The 26,944-nt window shown below is 34.4% G+C and overlaps 1 protein-coding gene across 1 annotated transcript in view; it reads right to left on the reverse strand.

The window, feature by feature from the left end:
- TMEFF2 (transmembrane protein with EGF like and two follistatin like domains 2) overlaps positions 1–26,944 on the reverse strand; it is a 292,266-nt gene that overhangs the window by 66,322 nt on the left and 199,000 nt on the right. The window contains exons 6-7 of the mRNA XM_001369685.4: positions 3,074–3,222; positions 2,191–2,250 (exon numbers count right to left, since the gene is read on the reverse strand). Coding sequence (XP_001369722.1) covers positions 2,191–2,250; positions 3,074–3,222 — 209 coding nt within the window. The remainder of the gene's footprint in view (positions 1–2,190; positions 2,251–3,073; positions 3,223–26,944) is intronic.

The following is a 26,944-nucleotide window of genomic DNA, read 5'->3' on the forward strand; positions in this document are numbered from 1 at the left end:
TGCCCATTGGAGGATAGAAGTTTTACAGAATCACATTTGTTTCATTATTAGATGTATAGCTTCAATTTCCCTTCCTCATTACCCTCCGTGTTCTCAAATTAGAATGTTTAAGAATAGCAAATGCTTAAACATAGTTTTAAGCTTTGCTTTTTTACCTTATGAGTATTCCATTGAGATTTGTTAGATAAACAGGGTTTGGAACTTGAAGCATATGTACAGATAGGGACAATCTTGCCAGCTTTCTTTCACTTTTACTGTGCTTAGTAACATAAGCACAGATAAAAAAAAAAGACTGTAAAAAATGTAGTTGAAGTAAAAACAGACATCAAAATGCAGAGACCCTGTTTTTGAAACCTGTATATTATTTCCTTTTGGAATCAAAATCAATTGCAGAACCTATCTAAAATGGACTAAATGTTGTTATGCAATCAGTTGCAGCCCTGAGATAATAACAGGCTCTGCTGCTGGTGCAGCATTATTAACTGGCACAGATATTTGCATTTTAAAATAGATCCATTGAAAGAGTTCTTCATCTTAGTGTTGAGACTTAAAGCTGAAATCAGAGTTTTCTCGTTTGGTGTGCTTCATACATTGACCATATTATGGAGGGTTTTGTGACCGTCATATTGTACAAAGGAAGCCTGGAAATATTCCTTCAGATATGTCACAGTAAATTATGCATAGGAAAAAAAAAAGTGATGCAGGGTATTTTTTGAGCTGGATGAGTAAGTTACTCCCTGGGTAAAAGTAGGGCACTATGAGCAGATCCACATTTACATTTCTAGAATAATTCCCAAAATGTTTCAGGAAGTGGTTTATCCACTTAATCAGATGTCATATTTATGTTAAAATTCTTGAATTTACTGCAGGGATAGCCTCATGGCTTATATTTGTATTTAGCTTAGTGTGTATATACTGTAGAAGCCACAGCCTTTTTATATGGCTCTTCATGATAACCTTAAGTCCCTAATACATTACAGGATGCCATCTAAAAGATGACAAGCAGGCCAAATGAAAATTGAAAAATTCAATCACTTGGGTATTTCCCATATTGGGAGGTTGGTGATGTAGATAAAACATAAGTGATTGGCTGAATTTTTCACTTTTGTTGCAGCTAACTTTTTCTTTTTTGAGAGTGGGGGAGGGTATCTTATATATATGTACCTATATATATATATATATATGAGGTTTTTAAAGAAGATAGACCTTCCGACAAGAAAGATTGGTTACAACTATCCTGAAGGATAAGATGCACTTCATCTTTTGGGTGTTGGCTATAAATTCAGTTGTAAATGCTTTATAACTGAATAGGAACCCATTCTATAGCACATACAACATAACTCATACAAAAAAGAAACATTTATGTCATTTTCCTATTTTCTATACAAAAATAATGAAGGCAAGCACACACATAGGCACACACGCACACACACAAACTTTGACATAGTTTTATAAAACTCTGTGAAATTGGAACATTCCAATAAATTCCCACTCATCTAGATTATTCATAAATGAATTTGGGTATTAAGCAAAGTGGGTTAGAGAAAGATACTGCTTGAAACAAAATCCAATAGTCTCTAAATAACATCTACATTTTTTATTTAAAGTGCTTTATAAGCTTATATGACTTAGAAGCTATATTTTAGCTTGTAAATAAATTAAAGACATTTATCATTTTAAAAAATTGATTATACATTCCTTATTAGTTTTGCAGCTTAATAGAGGTAAGCTATATACTATTTATAGCATTTTCTCAGGACACAATTCTATTCTAGCCCTTTTATTCCATGGTACAGAAAAACTATATTTTACAGCTGATTTTATGAAAAAGTAAAATAAAAACATAATGGAACATTTGCATTTATTCCAAAGAGCTGACAAAACCTGCATTAATTTCCATTGGTGCCCATTAATTTGATAAATGTTTTGTCATTTGCAACATTCCTACTGTCAAAACAAGTTAATTATATCTTTCTGACATTTTTGACAATCATTTTACCTTGGGGGGGTTAGGTTTCATTTGTTTCCATAAAAAATTAGCTATTTGTTATTAACAACTTGAAGGATACAAAATATGAATAGTAAGCTTCTGACTACATGATGTTCTCCATGTAGGAACACTGGTGAGATTTATTTCCCAGAAACTTTCTATAGAAGGAATCACAAGTGAATAGCTGAAACTGTACTTACCTGCATAATCTGTTCTTGCATAATGCCCATCTTCAGATTTAGTAGTTGTGGTGGTATTATCTATGATAAAGAACATATGTAAACATGAGGATTGGTTGATTATGTTGGATGCTCATCTAATTTCAAAAATTACTTTTGTTATGGCAATTTCTTTTCTAAAATTTAGGTGTTTTGTGACTATGATACCAAACAGACTTTGAGTGTCTATCACTACTGAGACATGACTAAAAGGATTCAAAGAATTTTCTAGGATGATGACTTTAAATGATTTTTCAGGTCTATGAGTCTGAAGAAGATATAAACGATGTGTGAAAGTAATTGTGCTATTTTTATAAGCCAAACATGAAGAAACAACTGGATTCTAAGGAAAAAAAAAGAATGAAACTCTGATTCCTTATTCGTGACAGTTGTATTTGAAATTATTTTAGTGAATCAATCCATGGAAAATGATGTGACAATTTTGTCTTAATTTGAATGCCATAAAATGAAATAATTTTATAATGAATCCATAATTTTCCCCTGAAATAACTGATTAGACTTTCCCCAGTTTCATTGTATATGAAATTTAGCTCATAAATGTTTATTTGAATTGAATTGAACTGAATTTCTCAGGAAATATGTCTTCCATATTGAAAAGATTAACATATGTTCACAATATCATGGAAATCCAGTGCACAACACATAAGAAAAGATGCCCATTCCTATAAAAAGTCCGAAATCTCAATCATTGAGATAATCTTCACTAGTCTAGGTTGTATTTTAAACTTTAAATGAGAAGTATCTTTTGGAAACATAAGAATTGCTAAAATAAACTTTCTCTTCTTATTTCTGCTCAGAGATGGAAAATTTCTTCAAAATGAATTTTGCTAGAAGTATTTGTTACCTTGACATCGACCCAAAGACATGACTTCAATTTTCTCTTGTTTCTGGCATGATGCTTCTTTGATTTGACATGCGTTATCATAAGATTTCCCATCAGAAGCACAAAGGGGATTGAAGTTGGTTTGAGAACAGTCAATGTTACACACACACCTAAAAGAAGGCAAAAATATTGTTACCATATTATAAATAAAACACAAAGTAAAAGACACATTTGCCACATTGCTAAAATAAATATTGGGAAAAGGAACAATTGCAATATTACATGGGTTGGAGCAATTAGATGGCTCAGTGGGTCCAGAGGAGTCCTAGGTTCAAATATGACCTCAGAACACCCCCTAACTGTGTGACTCTGGGTAAGTCACTTAACTCCATTTGCCTAGCCATTGCCCTTCTGTCTTAGATTTTTTACTAAGACAGAAAGTAAGGATTACACATTTAAAAAATACATTGATTTTATTCTGGCTATATATATATATATATATATATATATATATATATGACTTTTCTATTTGACATTAAAAGAAACAAGGGACCAAAGTAAAGGGATTGAAAGGACCAAATAAAGACTTTTACAAAGAGAAGGAAAAGGAAAGAAAGCCATTAAAATATTAACATTGCAAAGTTTTAATCTCTATACATAAAGACCTCATCATGACAACTGCAGAATTTGATGAGCATAAGGTAGAAGTGAAGCCCTCTGTCTGAATTCTTTAAGTAAAACCATGCTGTTTTCAACCCTTCTTTAATCAGAGACAATTGGGCATATTAAAATTTCAAACATATCTAAATATTTATAGGGAAAATAAAAAAAATAAAGTAGCTTCTACAGAATGACATTCAATATTCTTATACAAAGCACAGAAGAAATATATTATCAGGAATATAACAGAATGAGTGCTACTCTTTTTTTAAAGGACAAACGAAAGACTATTTGATAGTCTTTATAAGTCTTTTTTTTTTTGCTAGATATATTGCTACTCAGCTCTTACATCTGCCCATACTACTATGTCCGTCTTTGAATGTAAATTCTACAAGAATAAGGAAAAGAGGCCTCCTCACACATTAAAGTCAGTTAGTTTTGTCTCTCCAATGATATCGTAAGTTGCTTTCGGCAAGAGCAGTATACATATTTCTCTTTGACACCCATCAGCACATGCTTGGAACAACATAGAAGGAGAATCAGTAAACAGAGCTATATGTACACTTGGCCTGGAGTCAGGAAGACCTGATTCAACTATGGCCTCAGTCACTGGCTAGCCATGTGACTCTGAGAATGTCTGCCTGACGTAGAAATCATGTAAGCACCCATTTTGCTGGGTTGTTGTGAAGATCAAATGTTTGAAATATTTGTAGCAAAGTTTCTGGTGCATAGAAGCTGCCTAATAAATGCTTTCATTATTCTTTCTACCTTGATTCAATTTAGCAAACATTTATTAAACATAGTCTGGTGGATAGGGCTCCATTTTTTTTTCTTCAGAAAGCCTTGGGTTCAAATCTTCTCTTTAATACATATTAACAGTTGACCATGGACAAAGTCTCTTAGTTTCTCAGTGCCTGAGGCAAATCTCTAATAGGATAAATTACAGATGAGCTAGAGAACTGCAGAGATGAAATGAATTTCCATATCTGGAGTTACTTATATATATATATATATATGTAAAAAACTGTTCCTCTCTCCTCTGCCCTCCCTACTTTTGGCCCAAAATATGACACTATCCTAGTTTCCAGAAGATACAAAGACAAATACAGCATAGCATAGTGGTTTATGTTAAACAGTTTTGATTCCAGGGGAGATGGCATGGTACATAATTAACTGCAACAGAAAAAGAAATGCTAAATATTGAGAAGCTTTAACAAAACAGCACTATCAGAAATTTGAGGAGAAATTATTTTCCATTGGTTGGATCAAAAGAGGTTTCAGGGGAGGAAGGTGGGTAGCATTTGAGTTAAGTTTTGAAGGGTAGATAGGATTTCATTAAATGGAAATGGAGAATCCAGAAAGGTTAGTACCTTGAAGGCATGGGGGACAGAGTGAACAAATACAAGGAAGTGACTAGGGGTGGCATAGATTAAGGGAGCCATGAGTTTGGCAGGAACATGAAGCATGTGGTGGCAGTAGCAGTCTCAAAAATTATAAAGTTGGATCCAGGTGATGGAGTACCTTGAATTCCATGTGAAGGAGATTATGGCTCTTTCAGTAGGAATAAAAGAATTATTGAAGGTTTTTGTGTGGATAAAGATAGAACCTTTGAGCATTCTGATATAGGGGAAAAAGGAACTCCCAGGTGAGTGACTACCTCCTTTTGTCTCTCCACCTCTACCAAGACAAAATGGCCCCTTCTCTGCAGTTTATCATCTTAGAGTGCCTAGAGCACAAAGACATTAAGAAACTTGCCCATTATAACTCAACTAATACATGTTAGAGGTAGGACTTGAACCAAAGTCTTTCCCATTCTAAGACTAGGTCCTTTAGGTCTTATTGTCTCTATTTTGAGCCCATCACTAACATAATTAAAGCTGTGCACTAGAGGACTAATTATATGGAAACCAGATAAGAGAAATTACAGGCAGAGAATCCAGTAGAAAACTAGGAGATTGGAAGATACTTTTGCAAGAGCAATGGACTTTTTCTTAGAATAATGCCTGGCTTATAGCAGGCAATGAATAACTGTTTAGAACATGAATTGAAATTAGGCTATAACCCAGGTGAAATGTAATGAGTCTCTAATTTTGACTGGTTGCATTGGAACTGGAAATGAAAATGTATACTCAAAAGAAATTGTAAAGACTGAACCAACTTGATCTTGATACCTGATTAACTGGGGGTGGGCTGGGAGAACAGGCTAAGGAAAGGGAAGAGTCAAAAAAGACAGGTCTTTTTGGGGTGACTTGGGTGACTTTGAGAAATATACCCAATTCTAAGGTACCATTAACAAAAAGAAGAATCTGGAGATGACTGGATTTGAGAGGAAGTTTAGTTGATTGAAGAGTTTAGAAAGCAAATTAGAGAACTGAAACAATTATCTAGATTAGTAAAGTAAAAGAAAAAAAAAGTTTTACCCAAATCATATGGTGTAAAGTGATAGGTCAAGTAGAAAGAGAACTAGATTCAAAATTGTAGGAGAATTCAAATGTGTAGCTACTTACTATACCAGTATTGGTGAAGGTTTTCAAGTTCATATGCCCAGACTGTAATTTCAAGCTGCCTGTGAGCGTGGAAGAATTATCACAAAGAGGGGAGAGAAGAAGTGCTCACTTTGGGCAGCTGGTCAGAGGAGTAAGTCATGCAAAAATATCCCTGGGTGCTGGGAAGAGGGGGAATGGAGCAGCTCCCCAAATACCAGTACTGCACATATGCAAATACTTGGCCAAGTCTATACTATAATATGCTCTTCAATAAACTGCTCCATCTCACTGAGTTTCACTTGTTAAAGAAGGACAGTGGGACCAATGATCTCTAAAGATCAATTCACATTTAATCTTTGTGATTTTATTATTTTCAACTAATTCATGAGATTAATTGGATTCACTACTCCCTTTTTTTTTTGCCAGGAGCAAATCAGTTGAAAACTTATCTTCACTTGTTTCTCTATCCAAAGAGGGAATGAGATAAAATAGAGGGAGGATTCTTCCAAAACAGTGAGGAAATAAAACAGATTTGGAACAAAAGATAAAATGACTGTGTGTGTGTGTGTGTGTGTGTGTGTGTGTGTGTGTGTGTGGGTGTGTGTGTGTGGTACAATTGGATGGTATAAACAAAAGGGAGAGAGAGACAGAGATAAAAGGACAGATAGAAGGACAGAGAGAGGCAGATGGAGAGAGAGAGAGAGAGAGAATTTAGTTGAATCAACAGAATCAACAAGTCATCTCCAGGTTCTTCTTTTTGTTAATGGCACCTTAGAATTGGGTACACTTCTCTACAACTTCTCAATCAACAAAAAGAAATCACTGAAATTACATAAGTTAAAAAGGTTAAGGGGCATGATTGAAAGAGAAAGGGAACAGTTGATGCTATATGGTAGTATGGGAAATATTTCTCAACTGAATCAACCAGAGGTATTGATTATTTCACACTAAGTGTGAATAAAGCCTAGACATCTCAATTTAATCATTACTCTACCACACTTAAAATAGCCAGATGAAAATACCTCCTTAGAATCAATCAAACAATGAAGGTTGCTTTCATTATAATGTGAAATGACTGCATTTCTGCCTTTACTAGTATCTCCAGGGCTTAGCACTATGCTTGAAAAATACTGTGTTTAATAAATGTTTGTTGATTGACGGATTGATTGGACTAAAGGTGAAAAGGATTTGACAATTTTGAAAAAGAAGGCCATTGGATGGAATGGAGAGATATTGACAAAAGGAATAATCAGGTTGGTTGAAGACATCCAGCCATAATCTGTGCAATTTATATAAAACCATCAAGCTGGTTTACATTCACATGTCTGACAGTATAGAGGAAAGCATTTTTCCAGCTTAGCTGTAGAGAAAGACTAACCCTAGAGGTGAAAGGGCATAGGAAGAGATAGTTTCAGCCTCCCCAAGATGATTTTGTGAATGTGGATGGTTCAGAAAATGTTTGACTTGCCACGGGATGCCAGTAGTATCTAGGCACATAGCTGACAAGCATTTATATGGAGAGTCAAGGACAAACTAGATATACTCAGGAAATACAGCTTCCTGGCTCAAAAAGTAGCTTAACAGAAAGTTACCGCAAGTCCAAGAGAAATATTTTTAAATACTCCAAAAAGGAGGAAAAAAGTACTTTCAACAAGTAGGAGCTGGGAGCTACTCCTTCACCATCTGTGCTCCAAGTGTGAGCCCACTTTTCCCCAGACTCTGTATAATACTTTGCGGGAGTGTATGTCATAGACTTCGGGGTAGGGGTGTTTTCTTACTACATATGCTTACTAAATACCCTTTTCTAAAATCGAATTAAAGTCTGACTGATTTATATGTTGATAATCAAAAGAAGGAAGCATAGGAATGGGGACTTGCAAACTATAATACTAGAAAAGCTTTCTTGAACTGCTAAGGGGTAGCTACCTCTAGAATCTTTACTGAAGATGTTATAATTTCCTTCTAAGGATTCAACTAGCCAGTGTGAGTGACAGGGTGGAAGAGTGGCGCCCAGAGCATGTGCTACTTGCATATTTATTTAGACTCTACTTAATCATTTGGTTCACCTGAGTTTGTTAGTCTTTTTCAGACATGGACATTCCCTCTGGGGCTTTGCAAAAGAAACAATGAATTTGCTTCCCTTTCTCTTCTCTGTCTTGGAGCCAGGATTCCTTGGTGGCCATGCTACTTGCTCTTTAGTGTCTTAGTATACTGATTAGGCTCGTGAATTCTTGGTAATTAAGTCCCTTTCCTTATAGTTCACAGAGGAACAATGGAATCATTGTGTTGAAGAGCATATGTGGGTAATTATTAAACGCTGTTTCAATGATGGTTATGAGATGGTGCAATGAGTAGTAAAGGAATATTGGACTTTTCTCATGTGGAAATTTTTAAGAAAAGTCAAAATAGCTATCTAGCTGGAATGGCTTGAGTATTATTCTACTCCAGGATAGGGAAATGGGGTATAGAGTTTATACTTCTATTACCTTCCACTCCTCAGCTTCTATGTGAAAAATGAGGCCTAATGACTTAAGATGCTGTCACAAAGATGTATAAGTGATGATTAACAATAAAGGGGAATTACTGCCAGGTGACAAATGTGATCTCTGGGTATGTGGGATGTGATTTCTTATAGGGACATGGCTCTGGAAGGCATTATGATATTTAGAAGGAAGATAATATCTAAAAAAGTTGAATGTTTAGCTTCATAGATTTAGAAATGAAAAGTACCAAATGGTCATCAAATCTAACATCTTCATTTTCAGGATGAGGGAACTGAATTACAGGAAAATAAATGATTTCCTCAAAGTCTTGCAGGTAGTAAATTATAGAGAAAGGATTTGATCGCAGATCCTTTTAACTCCAAATAGAATGTTCCTTCTCCTCAACTATACCATGGCTTGGAAAAACTAGCATGATATTTCAAGAAGATGTATTCAGGAGGGAAAACAGGAACCAAAAGGGAGAATCATGGTATAAAGCATCTGAATGAAGATCAACATAGGCAGAAGAAAAAGTGTATTGTTATTAGAAAATATTATGGGCCACTTGGACAAAGTGAGGAAGTAGATAAGGATATTAGAATATAGATTATGATACAGCTATAGCTAGGATGGGAGTTTATATTTATCCAAATATATGCTGGACTTCTCTCTCTTCTACTTATAGAGCATCTAATAATTTCCTGGATTGTTCTGTTGAAAATTTTGTGCTTCAAAAGGTAGAAAAATAAACTATTCTGGATCTTATTTTTACCCACCAGGAGGAACTGCTTGCTTAAGGAGAAATAAGGGGAACCTTGATGGGTACTTACTGAAGGAGTAGAAAGCTGAGCATAGTTTAGATTTGGCTATAGACATCAAAAGGTAAAAGGAAAAGATAGGTAGAACCCCTCATCTGAAGTAGGAATTTTTGAAGAATTAAATTCTGAAGATGCAAGGGAAAAAAAAATCAATGACAAGGAAAAATAAATTTCTTGAAGAGATCATTGTTGATCCATAGGAAACTCACTAAGCAAGTTCAATTTTAAAGAAGATGGTAGCAAGGATAAGTGAGAAAATGAGCACAAAGTCATAACAGAATTAAAAGTATCAGGAATGCTAAAGGTCAGAATGAGTTGATATTTAGAAAAAAAGATAAAGATGACAAAAGACAATAAGAGGAGAGGTAGGGCCACTGTTTGGACTGGGTAGGATGTTTGCAGAGAGAAGGCAAAGCTACTCATGTCTTATTTTCCTTCTGTGTTCTCTGCCAAGAAGAATTATCTTTGAACTTTGAAAGTATAGAACAAAAGGCAGCAAAGAGGGAATTAAATTTCAGATAAATATAGGGGTAGAGTAAGATGAATTCCATTCACTTGGCTGAGGGTGAGAAAATGACTAAGGGATAAGAATACTGAGCCACAGAACTCAAGAAGATAAAGTCAAAAAAGTGACTAAGATAGAGCTGTTATCTATAGGCTAAGGAGGTTAATTTTGCTTTCTGGCTACTTTATGAAAAATATTACTAAAGGGATGCATAGGAAACATCTAGAAAAGGAAGCAGAAATAACAAATAGTCAGTGCGACTTCATTAGTAACAAGAGATACCAAGTTAATGTCATTTCTTTTAATGACAGTTACTAGACTATTAGATGAGAGGAAAATTGTAATTATGTCAACCAAATTTTAGCTAGGCATTTGAAAAGCTTTCCTAGTATTTTTGTGGAGAAATGTGAGTTAGACAATAGCAAAATTAGGTATATTTGGAATTGGTAATTGCTAGACTCAAACCATTAATAGTTCAAAGGTCTATATTGGGGTGTCTTAAGAATCTGACTTTGGCTCTGTCCTATTCAACAATTTCTTTCAATGACTAGAATGATACAGACCTATACTTATCAATTTCACAGATTATATAAAACTTCAAGATAGATAACATATTTGATAATATTCAACAAAGACCCTGATGGTCAAAATAATGGACTAAATTTGAAATTTAATTTCAATAAGTTAAAGGTCCTACACTTGAGTTAAAAAAAGTCAACTCCACAAATACAAGATGATGAATGGGTAGACAGCAGTTGTATGAAAACATACTGGAAATTCAATATGAGTCAAAAAGTGTCTGCTTTGATTTATCTCATTATGAAAGTAAAAATCCAGGGAGATTTGGGGAGATGACAACTCCCATGGAAGTAGGCTGTGGTCAGATCACCTTGTATACTCTGAGCATCACATATTAGGTAGGACTTTGATTAGATGGACAATATGTAGAGGAAGACAACCAGGATGGTAAAAGACTTCTGGATTATTTTATTCAATTCGAGAAGCATTTATTAAGCACTTACTATGTGCTAGGCATTATAGGAGCTACTACTAATAATACAGGAAAAAATGGTAGCAGTCCCTGCAGGAACTAGGGATATTTCAATTGGAAAAGACAAGAGACTTGGCAGAGGCATATATCTTCATGACAGGAGAACCATCATGTGGAAGAGGGATTCAATTTGTTCTGCTTGGCCCAGAGGGCAGAACCTAAAGCAACAAATAGAAGCTGCAGAAAAGTAGATTTGTTGTTATTTTTCAGGCTTTTTTTCAGTCATGCTCAACTTTTCATGATCCTGTTTGGTGTTTTCCAGGCAAAGATACTGCAGTACTTTGCCATTTCATTCTCCAGCTCATTTTACAAAGGAGGAAATTGAGGCAAACAAGATTAAGTGACTTGCCTGTCTGTAAGTGTCTGAGGTCAAATTTGAACTAAGGAATATGAGTTTTCCTGATTCCAAGCCATCTATCCCCTGCACCACCTAGATGCCTGAGAAAGGGAGAATTAGTCAATTCCTAATAATGACATATGTCCCAAAGTAGAATGGACTGCTTCAGGAGGGAGTGAGGTTCCCATCTGTCAATCTTCTACTTGTTTCAATTTTGAGGTTATGTTATTGTTAACTTTCATATACTTCATATTTTAGTGATGGAAGATGATGAGGTAGACTTTTTAAAGTATTTTTCCATAGTTATATGATTCATGTTCTTTCCCTCCTCTTTTCCATCCCTGCCTCCCTGAGCAAACAAGCAATTCCACTGGGTTATATATGTATTATCACTCACTACCTATTTCCATATTATTCATTTTTATAATAGAGTAATCTTTTAAAACCCAAACCCATATCCTATACCATATAAACAAGTGATAATTCATGAGTTTTCCCTCTGCGTTTTTGCTCCCATAGTTCTTTCTCTCCATGTGGATAGCGTTCTTTCTCATAAGTCATCAGGTAGACTTTTTTGTTGATGAAGTTTGTTGAATGAGTTCCTCAGACTAGACTTTGTAATGTAAGTTATGTCTCTGTATTCATGCAAACTTTCCCCTATTGCTGGTCTATATTCCTTCTCCTCTCTGCCTTTTAAGAGCTTCATTTTCTTTTAAAGTTTAGCTGAGATGCTACCTTCTCCAAAAAGGCTTCCTAGTTGTTTCTGCTCTTTAATCTGCCAATTACTTTGTATCTACTTACTTACATATATGTAATATTAGAACTAAAACTAAAAATTCTTTTGGTGGGAGGTAGGGCATAGATTAATGGGGACGATTAACAGTGAACAATCAGGGATGGAAGTAGTGAGCTGATGATGGAATATGCTTCCCTATTTCTGAGGTAAGAGGGCAGTCCAACTACATTGTATCCTTATATGGAGAAAGGTTATTACCTATTCCCTAGATAATCCTATCTGTGCTCCTATGGAGAGCTGAGGGAGGGGGAGGTGGTGCTGGGAGAGGAGCTAAATGGAAATAAGGTTCTATAGAAGTGAGACCAAGAGAGAAATCAGAGGTTTGCAGAACAAAAGGGAAACCTCACAGTGGGATTATTTAAGGAAATGGTGTATTGCTGTGTAGCACAAGAAGATAGAGGACTATGAAATGTTAAGATTCCATAAGGTACAAGTGATAGTGTTGGCTAGATTTTCATGGCTGGGTTTGGGGTTGGAAAGTTTGCTTATCCTATGCTAGTGTCCTGGGAGAAACCTGGGGTGGCTCTACTCAAGTTATGGATCTCTATTGAAGCTTCCAGTAGAATGTCAGTTCCTTGAAATCATAGTTTATTTTTTGCCTTTATCCCTAAAAAATAGCATGTAGAAGTGAAATGGGGCTTAAACATAGTAGGCATATACTAAATGCTTGTTGAATGTAATGGCATTTTCCTTTAGCTTCTTTATTACTAGATCAAAGAACCTTTATTTAAAAAAAATGTCTAGTCAAGAGGGTTCATGGGTCAACCCAGAGTGGATGAAAAAATACACTTTGCATTTAATGACAAGCAGCTAGATGGAGAACCCATTAATCCATCAACATATATCTTGGACAGGCATTGCAAATGGACTCTGAACTGGTCTCAGAATTAAATAGGAAGAGTAGAGCAAGATGAATTTCATCTGAGGAATTAAGTGGCACTTCTCAATGAGCTCAAGCTTCTTCCTATAGCAAATGCCCATCATTTTAATATCAATATTACTTTTCTAATGCTATATGACTGTGCATAAGTAAAGACCAAAATCTCAGAAGATTCAAAGTTGTAAGTGACCTGAAGAAAATCAGAAAGACATATAGTGGAAGTAAAAAGAATGTGATTGGTAACCAGGTATGACTTACTCTTGAGAAATAGCATAAAAGACACACATGTTACTGAAAAAGAGGTCAAACCAAGAGAGTGAAGCATAAGTGATAGATAGCCCAAATGCTACATGGCAAAAGAAGGTATCCAGCATGTTGAATATGGAATTTATGCAACAACATGGGCAAGAATTGCATAGGAGAAAAGGATGTGATTTGGTTGTACTCTGCTCTGATGGAAAGAGTACTCATAGAATCACAAATAATTATAATTAGACATAATCTTGAAGATTATTTATTTAATACATACCTAAAGATGAATAGTCTCTATAATTTCCACTGGATAATCATCCAAAATTCACATGAAGGCCTCTAGTGATGAGGAAACTATGTCTTCTAAAGTAGCCTGTGACACTTTTAGGTCAATAAAAATTGAATGCTCTGCAATTTCTATTCATTATTTCTTGGTCTACTTTTTAAGACCAAGAACAAAGCTAATTTCTGGTTTATAAGCAATATTTTAAATGTTTGAAGTTGGCTATCTTGTCTTCCTTAACTCTTCTCTTTTCCAGGTTAAGATTCCCCAGTTCTTTCAACTGATTCTACATGGCACATTTCCAAGGTCTTTCACCATCAGAGTTACCCTCCCCTTGACAGTTTAGGTTGTCATTATCCTTAAAAGGTGGTACCTAGAACTGAAAATAATACTCCAGATGTGGCCCGATGAGGACAGAGCACACTGAGAATGTAATCCCCCATATTCTGGTCACTCCGCCTCTTTTAATGCAGCCTAAGGTCACATGAAATTTTAGGCCTCATCGGTCTTATTAATAATAACTTGCCTTTATATAGTACTTTAAGGTTTGCAAAAGTTATACATATTTTATTACACTTGCCTCACTATTAACTTATATTGCACTTATGTTTGACTAACCTCCTGAATCTTTTTTTCAGCTAAATTGGGGTTGAGGCATAAACTTCATTTTGAATTTTTGAAGTTGATTTTTAAAAAACCTAGATAAAGGGTTTTGCCTTTATTCTCATTAAGTTGTCTCCTGTTATAATTCTCATCGTTCTAGTTTATCAAGATCTTTTAAGATCTTGTCTAATATTTTAGCTGCCTATCTTAGTTTTGTGTCATCTACAAACTCAATAAGCATGTCATTCATGCCTTCATCCAAATCATTGATTAAAAAATATTATGTAAGGGCTAAGGAGAGGTGTCTGGAACAATTCACTGGAAGCATCTTTCCAAGGTGACATTAAGCCATTAAGGATGTCCAATCAATCAATCCACACTGAAAAGATAATGGATCCATTGAAACATCAAATAAATTGTTGAGTATTAGTTTTACACTTATTATTATAATTTCATTCTATTTGTTATATTTGTATTCCAGTTATTCCTGGGCCTTATACTATCTGGTAATGAATTGGTGCCAATTGTCTAGAATAGAGATACAAAGATTATTCTAATTGTTCAAGTTTTGCTAGTTTTAAAAATATATTTTCAATAAAGAATATTTTTCTCATGATTTGAAATAGATTTGGAGACTTATTAAACTATATTATGAATGGGATGTGTACTGGTTTTTCTACTTCCATCCTCTTTCTTCTACTTCAATTTTGCAACTGAATTTCAGTTTAATAATTTTCAATCTCTCTTTTAAATTTTTGAAAATCTAGCTTCACTGAGTATGGTGTGTGTGTGTGTGTGTGTGTGTGTGTGTGTGTGTGTGGTGACTCTTAAAAGGGTTATAGGAATGGCTATTATAGTAGATGAGTGAATGATAGGAAGTCAAAGTGGGGATGAAGAAGATTCTCTTCTGAAAAAGCAAAGGAGAATATGTTGTCTATTGAATGACTTCCTCATTTCATTATGGCTCCCATTTATATGTCCTGCAGTATAGAAATTGGGACAAGAAGTTATCTGCTTCAGGCAGCATTTCCCTGTTGGCAGTCTCAATAGCATTCCAGGCTAGTTAGAAAATATTAAATTAGACTAGTCAGGAAAGTATGTAGGTTCGAAGATATTCACAGGTAGAGTTTTAGATACAAACATAATTTGGGCACAATAATGACAGTTTGCTGCTATCAGCTATTAAAAATGTTAATAGGATTCTGAGAAAAGGGTGATAAAATAATTGTACAGTGTAATACTGGAATTGTTGGTCACACTGCACTTTGGCAATTTATGCAGATTACTTGTTTTTTTTAACCCTTTTATTTGAATGAAAAGCAGTCTTTCTTTTTAAATGGAAAATATCTCATCCTGACTGCTTTTGTCAAATAATTATATTATTATTCATTTTGATAGGAATAACTTGTTAATTATAGTATGTCACCAGTATTTTATATGAACTGAGAGTTTTAATGCTTAGGACTATGTGTTTGACTTTAAGGTGTTTTTTTTTTTAAATAACTATTTAAATCTTTTGACATTTTGACATGGCAATTACATAGATCTTATTTCTTTTAAGTTGTAAAAGAGAAAGAACCAGGTCCACTTGAAAATAATAATTTCTAGGGATCCATATGTGAAAACACTACAATCAGGAAACTCTTCAAAGAAAATTAACATTGAATGAAAACTTTAGTCATTTGAATTGAGAGGTGGGAAAAAAAGAGATATAGCTGATGATTTTTAAGAGCCCTCTTGATGAAATAAAAGATAATAATAACGGGCACAAAATGTAACATTCAGGACACCTCTTCTGCTTCTAATTCTTTCTCATATTTCTGGTGTGCTATTTGCCTTGTGCTATACTTATTTTGCCTGTGATGAGTTAAGTCCATAGGTGAGAGGCTCTCCTGAATGGCCCAGAATCCCTCCTGCTTTTCTGGAGTGTTAGGATGCTAACCCTGTCAGGTAGCTAATTACTAATTCATATGTCTGGTTTGTGGTTGTCCTCTAATTTCATTAGATTTCACTTCATTCATTAAACATAGCTGTCATTTATTCCTCTCCCAAGGTCCTTGATTTTGTGTCTCTTCAGTATTTTGACCATGTGACAAGACCTAATCATTTAAAGAACTCCCAGCACTGCAGTAGTCAGGCAGCTCTTATAGTTTGTTTTGGAATTCGATTGTGGTGTCCCTTGAGCCTGTCTATCTCTGGGGTGATTATGCAGGCATACTCTTGCCTGGCCAGTAAATGAGGTCAAAACTGCTGTCGGTCCTCTCAGCCAGGACTATAATGGATGGGCTGGATTATATTAATAACAGTAAAAACTGCATATGCCTCTCATTCAGAACACTCCAAACATTAAAGTACAGTAAGGATCCTTTACTCATTAACCCTCATATCATTCCTCAGAAAATAGATTAAAATAAATGTTTTCTTCTGTAAAGAAACTCAGATGCCAACATAGACTGTCCTACTTTCTAAAGAACTGTTGTGCATAAAGATAAAACCTAAAATCAGATGCAAAAGTGCTTTGAAGAGTTAAACATACTGTACAAATAACACAAAAGTCATAATTAAGTGCCACAGTTAGAAAAGTGGTATTTATTCAGTATAAAATACAATGAGCTTGAGGAGTATTCCAGCAAGGAAGAATTTGACTATACTCTCCCTGATTATACTCTCCCTAGTAGCTGAAGTGGCAATATCTTCCATCACTTCTTTTCTGGAAAGATTCTCTAAGGTTATCCAGATTTGTGAAAAACATGTATTTTTTACTTTAGTCATTGCCATAACTGGGGTAGAGCCTTTTCATTCATTCATTCATTCATTCATTCATTCATTCATTCATTCATTCATTCATTGTTTTATTCAACAAGTAATTGCTGAGTATCTTCTATGTGCAAAGTACTGCCCAAGGTACAGAGTAGAAGAATAATAGTTCCTTCCTTTGAGAAACTTATGATCTATTTGGTAAGGTGCAATATACTTATGTTCATAGTATTCAATAATGAAAAATTTAAGTGATAGAATTTACTGTTACATGGCAATCTACTCCAGTATCTGCCAAGAAAACCCCATATAGGTCACAAAGAGTAGGGCACAACTTAAGATTTTTATTTTTATTATATTTTTATTATATATTACTTTCAATTTTACTTTTAATAATATATATTATATATTACATTTATTATATAACACTTTCTGGTTACAAAGTACTTTATAAAAATTAGCTTAGTTGACCCTCTGAACAACCTATAAGGCAGGCAGTACAAGTATTATCCCTATTTTATAGGTAAGGAAACTGAATTTTAGAGAAAAGCCAGAATTAGGTCCTAGTTCCGTCAATTAATCAGTGAGCATTTATTAAGTATTTTCTGGGTGTTGAGCACTATGCTAGAAGCTAGGGTTACAAAGAGAAAATGTGAGACAGTCCCTGCTTTCAAGGGGCTAACTTTCTATTCATTCTGAGTCTATTGCTCCTTCTATCACATGTCTCTGAATAGCTATAAAATGAGAATATAGTATGGTTGTCACAAGATATCACATGATAAGTCAATGGTAAGAACAATAAGTACTCTGAAGTCAAAAGAAGGAAAGAAAGTCCAATGGGTTCAAATGGTTCTAGAAGATTTCACAGAGAGGGAGGCTTTGAAAAGTGAGAGAGATCTGGATATTTGGCAAATGGTGAGTGGACATGTTTGGATGAGTTGGAAGGGTTGTGTAGAAAAGCAATGGAAATAAAAGTTTAAACATTTCACTGCCATTAAAAATAAAGGACCTCAAATTTCAGGATAAGGAGCTGGAACTTTATCTTGTGGACAATGATGCTTTATCCATGGTAGTTGGTCAAGGTAATGATATAATAAAAGTAATGTCTTAGGCAAATGAATCAGTTGGTAGCATATTGGTGAAATTTAAAGGAAATTATATTTAATGGCAACTAGATGAGTCAATGGTTAAATCACTGGACCTGGAGTCAGAAAAATCTTTGTTCAAACCCAGCCTCAGACACTGTCTAGCTGCATGACCTTGGGAAAGTTATTTAATTTCTGTATGCCTAGGATGATGATGGCTAGCTCAGTGGATAGAGTCCTGGACCCAGACTCAGGAAGACTTGAATTAAAAGCTGATTTCATACACTTTCCAGCTATGTGGCCCTGAGTAAGTCATTTAGATTTCCTGACAAAAGGATCTACTAGAGAAAGAAGAGGCAAACTACTCCAGTATCTTGGCAAAAACAAAAAACAAACAAACAAACAAAACAACCCACAAATAGTTATAGTCCAGGAGGTCATGGAATCAGACACAGCTAAATGACTGAACAACCAAAAAAGGGGAAAGAACAGAAAGAAGTAAAGACATTATTATTTTTCATAGTGAGGACCTGTACTAGGGTGGTGCCACTGGGAATAGAAAGGAGTAGTAACTTAATAAATGTGGGGAAAATGAGTACCAGAGAGATGAAGTGATTTGTCTCAATTCAAATAGGTTGTTAGTGACAGAGGGAGGCTTTTGTCCCAGGATCTTTTGATGGTGAGTACCTTTTCTCCTCCTAAGGAAAACAATTTCATTAAGAGAAGACTATCTACATAGTGATTAAATAATCAGGTACTTTTAAAAAAAATCATAGCAATGATTTGGCTCTTTTGTGAAATACATTTATATTTTAATATTACCCAGGAAAACAACTGTTCTTATTCAAAGATATTTTAAGTATTTCAAAGCAAATTCATTTTAAACAGAATATATTCTCTTGTCCATAAAATTTAAAACAAAATAAAATCTTTAATCCTACTGAGCAGTACTTAATAAACACTAACATTTTAAAAAAGCTTAAAAACCCATATAACATGTTGGAAAGAAAATAAATATAATAAAATTTAAAGGAGCTTTTCAAATATAAAAAAGTTCAAATATGAATTTTATGTGAGATTTGATTGAAGTCTTCCATTATATTTTCCTTGCCTTGTATGTGGTGCTTAAGTCTTAAGAGTGTTTCAATGTTTTCCTTGCAAGGGTTTATTCTTCTCTGGATCTGTACAGTTCCTATTGACTTTCCTAAGCCTTTGATAGGTTTTTGATGCACAGGTGAAGGAAATCAAAGCTCTAAGCAATAAAGGAAGCTTATTTGGTTCATCATTTCAACAGAAACTGTTGACAGATGACAAAATGAAAACAACTAATTTCAGATGATTTGCTGACCTTTAATGTAAAGCAGTTCTCAAACTTTTTAGTCTCAGAACTCTTTTAAACCTATGAAAATTTTTTGAGGACTCTAGAGTGTTTTTGTTTATGTGGGTTATATTTATTCATATTTACTCTATTAGAAATTAAAACTGATAAAATTAAAAAATCATCTATTAATTTTTATTTTATATGTTTATATTATATGTTAACATAAATAACATTTTACAGAAAATAATTCTATTTTCCAGAAGAAAAAATTAGTGATAAGCAGCATTGTTTTACAAGTTTTTACATTTCTCTTTAATATCTGACTCAATAGAAGAAAGCTGGATTCTCACATCTCCTTCTGCAATCTTCCTTTGCAATCTGTTATTCTGGTTTAAATATGTGAATAAAGTCCTGGTCACACAGATATGTAGTTGGAAAAGGGAGGAGAATTTTAATAGATGAATAATGTCTTAATATTATTGTGAAAATAGTAATGACCTTGCAGATCCCCTGAAAGGATGTTGGAGGCCCTCAGGATTCTGTTGAGAACTACTGAAGTAAAGGAATGAACATGAGACTCTTAGGTTAGTTTCTTTTCTTTTCTTTTTTAGCATTTCTTGATTAAAGTTTATGTATTATATTGAGTTTATACTTGGAGACTTTCTAAGTTATATTATTTCCCCACTGGTGCACATAAAATTTTATGACATAATAATTTGGTATGAAAAATAAAGTATTGTGTAAATTATGTTGGCAATGAAATATCTCCATTCATAAATCATTTCCTGTACCAAATTACCTCCCTCTTCATGATTAGATGATCATTTATCTCTCACATGCTCATATTAAATGAATATGCAAATTCTTAGAAGATATTTAATTTAAAGTTGGTTTTTAAATCACACTACAATATATGCTATTACAATAACCTTATATTTCAACTACCGCATAATTTTTAAAAATGAATTACTTAAGTATTTGTTAAATCTCTGAGCTTCTTTAGGTGAACCCTTAAAAAATTTTTTTTTCCCACATGATGCTAACTTTTTATACTAACTTTAATACTATTGTTAAAGCCAAATCTTACAACTGAAAAATATCTCAGAAGCTCTTGAGGTCAACTTCAATGTCCATTTGGGTCACTATAAAATCCAGTGACAGGAAGCATATTACTTCTCAATTCACATGATTTTGCCTTTCTGGTGGCTGAAATTTTGATGATATTTTGCCTTATATTGAGGTGAAATCTACCTTTCTTCAATTTCTATGCATTTCATCATATATTTCTTTTTGGGATCAAGAAAAAATATTACAAATTTCTTTTCTGCATCATAGCTTTGACTGCTATCATGTTCCCCCAAGTCCTCTCTTTTTTCCTGGCTAAATATCCTGGATTCTGTCAATTTCACCTTGTATAGCAAGTTGTTTAACCCTTTCTTGGTACAGATTGCCCTTTACCGGATGCCCTCCAGCTCATCTATTTCTTTCCTAACATGTGGTGTACAGAAGTTAACACAGCAGTCTAGAAGTAATTTGACCTGTGTGGAATACAAGAATACTCTTAGCTCTCTCCTTTTAGACATGATATTCTTTAATTCAATGTGGGACTGCACTAACTTTTGGGGCTGCTATATGGCATGCTTGATTTATATTGAGCTTGCAATCCATGAGAACATCCACATCCTTTTCCAGAATGATTACCTTGTCTCCTCTGCCCTCTTGCCCACTAATTGTGAATCTAGCCTTTTGAATTTGTGTCAGATTTTATATTTATCACTCCTTAAATTTTAATTCCTTAGCATCAACCCATAGTTCTATACTAAGTGAATTTTAAAAATACTTTTGCTCATTTGGTGGATAGGTAAAGAGAAAAGAATGTTTCATGTCCTTAAAATATTGTCAAATATTTGTATATACATGAGGTAAGAATTTTCAAGCCAATTTCATGAGTCAGAAACCATCTGGTTTTTTTTTCCCTTTTGCTCTTGTTTTACTCTTCAAATTAAAATGTTATTGGCTGAAATGTCTGATTGTAGGACATATTTGTTCTAGTTATTCATTGTGTACATGCATTCTCATAAAAGAGCTTAATTTACTGATTTGGAAGAGTATATGGCAATAGTGTAAGCCATCATGAAATCTCTGGGATCACAGAATTTAAGCAGCAAAGTCTCTTGACCCTTATATTGAAACAGGAATGTGAGTATCTTAAAAACTTTCAGCCTGATGTATTTTAATTGGAAAAAAAGTGAAATGGTAAGAGGGAGAAAGGAATGAATGGCATAACTGATGGCCTTAGAGATGAGACTGATTAAATATTTCCATTTAATACCCTCTCAGCATTTTTGAGATGTTTGTAGTCATTCCATTGGTTTCACTCATTCAAGTCCCTCTTCCTTAGATCATTGCTCATTGACTAGCATATATTCTCAAAATATAACTGACCTTATCAAATCTTTGATTACATCATTCTTTTGTTTAAAAAAACAAAACAAAAACTTCAGTGCCTCCCCTCTGCCTACTGAATGAAGTCCATACTTGTTGATGTTATTCAAAGCTATTCAGAATTAGACACTAATTTACTTTATATACTTATTTCTCATGACTCTATCCAGACATCCTAACACTTTCGTCAAACTGGACCATTTGCTTTTTCTTGATCAAGTCATACTTCAAGATACAAGACATATCAAGATAATACTTCTCCAATTGTACCTTTTGGTGATCTTTATTTGGAATGCCCTTTAGGCAATTATTCCAGTTAATTCTTACCCATCTTTCAAGAAAACTTTCAAAATCCATAGCCATGAAGTCTTAACAGTTCTTTACAACTAGATTTCCCCCCAACCATCCTTTTTTGAACTCTCAGAAGACTTTGACTATACTCTCATCATACTGGCATACCCTATCTTTTTTTATAGAAATGGCATGAGATTCTGGTTTCCTTTTACACCCAAATTCTGTTAAATAGGACACTCCTTTCCTTCCTGTATTCTCATTAATGCTGAGGAAAAGTTGACCCTACGCATCAAAGATTCATGATAAGGAAAGACCCCTGAGAGAAATATTCTCCTTGGATTCTCTCCTAGCTTCCAAGATGGACACTGATAACATTGTTGTATCTAGGACATCCCCACTCCTGCCCAACCTCATTCCATTATCTCATACTTGGTCACATAGACCCCTATTATTATAAGACTATTAAAAAGCCAGAACACTTCCCCTCTAGGAGGCAATGTCCCATCTATGCTGTCTTCCCAGCCACTTCAAAATGACTTCTAAACTAATTAATTTCTCTTTTTATTTCTAAGCTAAATTATGGAGTCTTGTACTCTTGAAAAGGGAATTCATCCTGAATGCCAGGGGTTCACCTCAAGCCCCCCCACAACAGTTATATATATAGCTTCCTTCCTTCTTTTGTTCCTTCCTTCATTCCTTCGTTCCTTCCTTCCATCCTTCCTTCGTTCCTTCGTTCCTTCGTTCCTTCGTTCCTTCGTTCCTTCGTTCCTTCCTTCCTTCCTTCCTTCCTTCCTTCCTTCCTTCCTTCCTTCCTTCCTTCCTTTGTCATCGTTATTTCTTTCTGGGACTCAGTAACTCCCATCTCCAGGGCTGGTTGTCTGTCTGTTCACTGAGCCACCTATTTTCCCCTGCTTCAGGTTCTCTGAGTATTAAGAGGTTGGAATAGATCTGTAAACTTCCCTCTCCTTTTAAGACTCTGTTATCTCATTTTTTTTTTAACTATTTGATGTTATTGTTGATTTTTTCTTTTCTTGAATAGATAGTTGGGGAAGTACAAAAAGAAATGATTTAAGCCTCAGTTCCCTCATCTATAAAATAGACATAATTCTTTCATAATCTGGGTCATGGATTTTTGTGAGAAACCACTTTGGATGCCTTCAAGAACTACTTACACATGAGTTATCATTAACATTACTCATATCCACCTTTCTTTCAGAACAAACTGCTACCCCTCCACATTATGAGAGGACAACATATTTTAACCATAACATTCTATGGAATGATTTGCCTGGTTTTGGCATGATTTATAAATTACTGTCCATGCATTGTTCTGATCCTCTTTGACATAGAGTAATTTACATACACACACACACAAATAAACATACACATACAAGTTACAAAATGTAGATAAATGTTTAAAATATGAAAGTATGCACATTCAAATAGAACTTTTAGATTAATGTCACTTAGGACCTCAGAGACTCAAAATATCATTCTGAGGAAAAATTAGGTTCTAATTACAAATTGGGAAATGAGGTTAAGGGGGAAAATGGTTAAATTCCTTGTCCATGGTCATGAAGAAAATTAAAGAATGAAACTGAATTTAGGACAGGAGGTTCATTAGACTCTTTTGTAAACTGTTTAGCCAGATTTGTAGATTCTGTTCTATTAAATTCTACAATCACTTATTCCATACCTACAATGTGCAAAAAAACACAGAAAAACAAAAAACAACTCAAAACTTACTTTCAGTTATACTTCGTGATAATTGAATGATAATGAGCTCCTCTAAGTTACTGGAAAATTTCCATTATTTTGCTGCAGCTATTATTGCTCCAAAATGATCCTGTATTTTCTATATATTTTGTATTTACTCATCCCTCCAGTGGAATGTAATCTCTTTGAGGACAGGGAATATTTTGCTTTTGTACTATCTTTTGTACCCCAGTACCTAGCATAGCCCCCCTAGGATTGCCTAATGCATGTTGAATTAAATTGAATTGTTTGTTGTTTGTTGTCCCATCAAAGAATGATATGACAGATATTTTCTTTTTCAATGTGTTATTTTAGCATTGCATAGACAATCTAAATAATGATCCTTCATTTGCAATTGGGTGGTGAACTGCAGAGACACTCCTTATAAAGAGCTAATCTTTTGTCAAGTCATTCAGATAATAAAGAAAAAGACATTTCCTTTTTGAATTACCAAGATAATTGCTTCAATTCCCTACATAATTTGATTGTTTAGACACAGCCTTTGGCCAGCTTTGGGAGGATGAAAGGAAATAGGTCATTTCAGGATCAACTGTATCTTTGTGTTTGAATAAACTTGAGAAAACTATGTTCTCTTAAAAAAAATCTAAAAATTAGTTTATGTTCTTAGAACTACAGCCTGAAACTGAGTCTTGAGCAAGAAAATATTAATGCTGGTAAAAATGCATTAAGGAAGTATTTTGATTAAAGAGCACAATATTTTAAGGTGCTTTTGGGAAGAAGAGAGAAAATCATTAAATGCTTACTTATACAATGTGTCTTCCAGGTAAGTGAGTCTATTTTAAACATGATGATGTGCTCAGTCTTCCATGGGACACTCTTCTGTAATTAGTATGAATGTCTAGAGCCCCCATTGCTTCAGAGCCCTAGGCTAAAAGCATATACAATTAGCTCCTTCATTATCCTGTTCTTATATAGCATTGAAAACCATATGATTCCCATTTCGCTCAGTTCTCTGCTGTGATCTTCATATGTCAGAGTTGCCCTCTCCAGGGTGAAAACTCAACTAACCCATTCTTTTTTAATAGCTACTTAAACCGTATTCTCCTCAGTGATGGGACTACTCATTATTTTCCATCTTTTGGAATGAAAAGTATGAGTCAGTGTTTACTACAGTGGTAGCAAATGATTGAAGGTTTGTGTCTGTTTTCAGATCCTGCCAATAGAGCAGTTGCTCTATCTAATTTTAAGTAATTTGATCATTTGAGCATCATGATGCTGACTTCCAAATATATCAACAAATCTATTTCATTTCCATAATAGAAAAGCATCTAGCAAAGGTACAACTGGGTAAATTAGGCAATTGTGCTCATTGGTTTAAAGTTATACCTTATTTTATTGAGCTTCTCTTTTCTGGGCTTCACAGAAGTTGAATTTTTCTACAAGTTGAAGGTTTATGGCAACTTTGCATCAAGCAAATTTGTCAGCACCATTTTTCCAACAGTACATGCTCACATCATGTCTGTGGATCATATTTTGGTAATTCTGGTAATATTTCAAACTTTGTCATTATTATTATGTCCATTATAGTGATCTGTGGTCTTTGATGTAACTATTGTAATTATTTTGGAATGCTAAGAACCATGACCTTAAAAAGATGGTGAACTTAAATGATAAAAATTGTGTGAACTCTGACTGCTCCAATCAGGGACCATTCCTTCTTTTCTTTTCCTCTCTTGGGCTTCCCTATTGCCTGAAACATGACATTAAACTTAGATCAAGTAATAGTCCAACAATAGCCCCTCAATGAAAGGGAGAGTCAATTGGGATAGCAAACTTCATCGTTATCTAATTTTAAGAAATTGCCACAGCCACCCCAACCTTCAGCAACCATCAACTTGGTCAGTTAGTAGCTATCAACACTATGGCAGAACTCTACACCAGCAAAAACATTATAACTCACAGAAGGCTCAGATGATGGTTGGTATTGTTTTTTGTATGAAAGTATTTTTAATTAGTGTACGTGCATTGTTTCTTTAGATATAATATTATTGCCCATTTAATAGAGTACAGTATAGTGTGAACAGAACTTTTATATGAACAGGAAAACCAAGAGATTTGTGTGACTTGTTTTATTGCAGCATTTGCTTTATTGTGGTGATATTGAACTGAACCCACAGTAACTCTGAGGCATACCTATATTTGCCTTTTTCAGAGGCTGGGCTGTTTCTTAGGCTATAGGCTGTCTGAGTTAAAACCATTAGGGAAAATAGTTATCAATTTATTGTTTTGATGTCACATTTGCCTGTTTATGAAGTAGAAACAAAATATGATCAATTCTACAAACATATTTTGACTCCAGTTACATTGTTGTTTCCAGTTATATGAAAACTTTTTAGAATTCTAGACATTGGGTATACCCCTAGATAAACATGGCTAAGAAGAAAAGACTTTCCTTTGATCTAGCAGTATTCCTATATTTCTCTCTATCTAATACTTTGCATGAAATTGGACAGTGAGTGCATTTTGGGGATTTATTATAATATACTCTGATTTAAAGAGTAATCAATCAATAAGTATTTATCAAGAGTTTGCTATAATACAATGGCTAAAATGAAGCACTTTCATTCTAACTGGGGAGACAAATTATGTACATGTATGTATAAAAAATAAATATAAGGTATTTTTAGGAGACAAATATTAGCAATTTAAGAGATTAGGAAGAGCTTTATATAAGAGGTGATGCATAAATTGAGATTGGAAGGGAGATAGGGATCCATAGAAGCAGAAGTAAAGAGGTAAAGTATGTTTTAGGTATAGGGAACAGCTTCTACAAAGTCACAAATAGAAAAAATAAGATGTTTTGTATAAGAGGCAGCAAGAAGAGCAGTATGGTTAGAGAGTGGGAAGGAGAATAATGTCTAATTCTAGAAAGGAAGCTTTGAGATAAATTTGTGAAGGGCTTTAATGAGTCTCTATAGAGATGGTTCTAGAGATGATTTGGAACTAAACCAAACCAAAAAAAAATTTTTTTTTTAATATAAAACCCTTACCTTCTGTCTTGGAGTCAATACTGTGTATTGGCTCCAAGGCAGAAGAGTGGTAAGGGTTAGGCAATGGGGG

Source organism: Monodelphis domestica, chromosome 4, assembly GCF_027887165.1.
Source record: "Monodelphis domestica isolate mMonDom1 chromosome 4, mMonDom1.pri, whole genome shotgun sequence".
Classification (NCBI taxonomy): Eukaryota; Metazoa; Chordata; class Mammalia; order Didelphimorphia; family Didelphidae; genus Monodelphis; species Monodelphis domestica.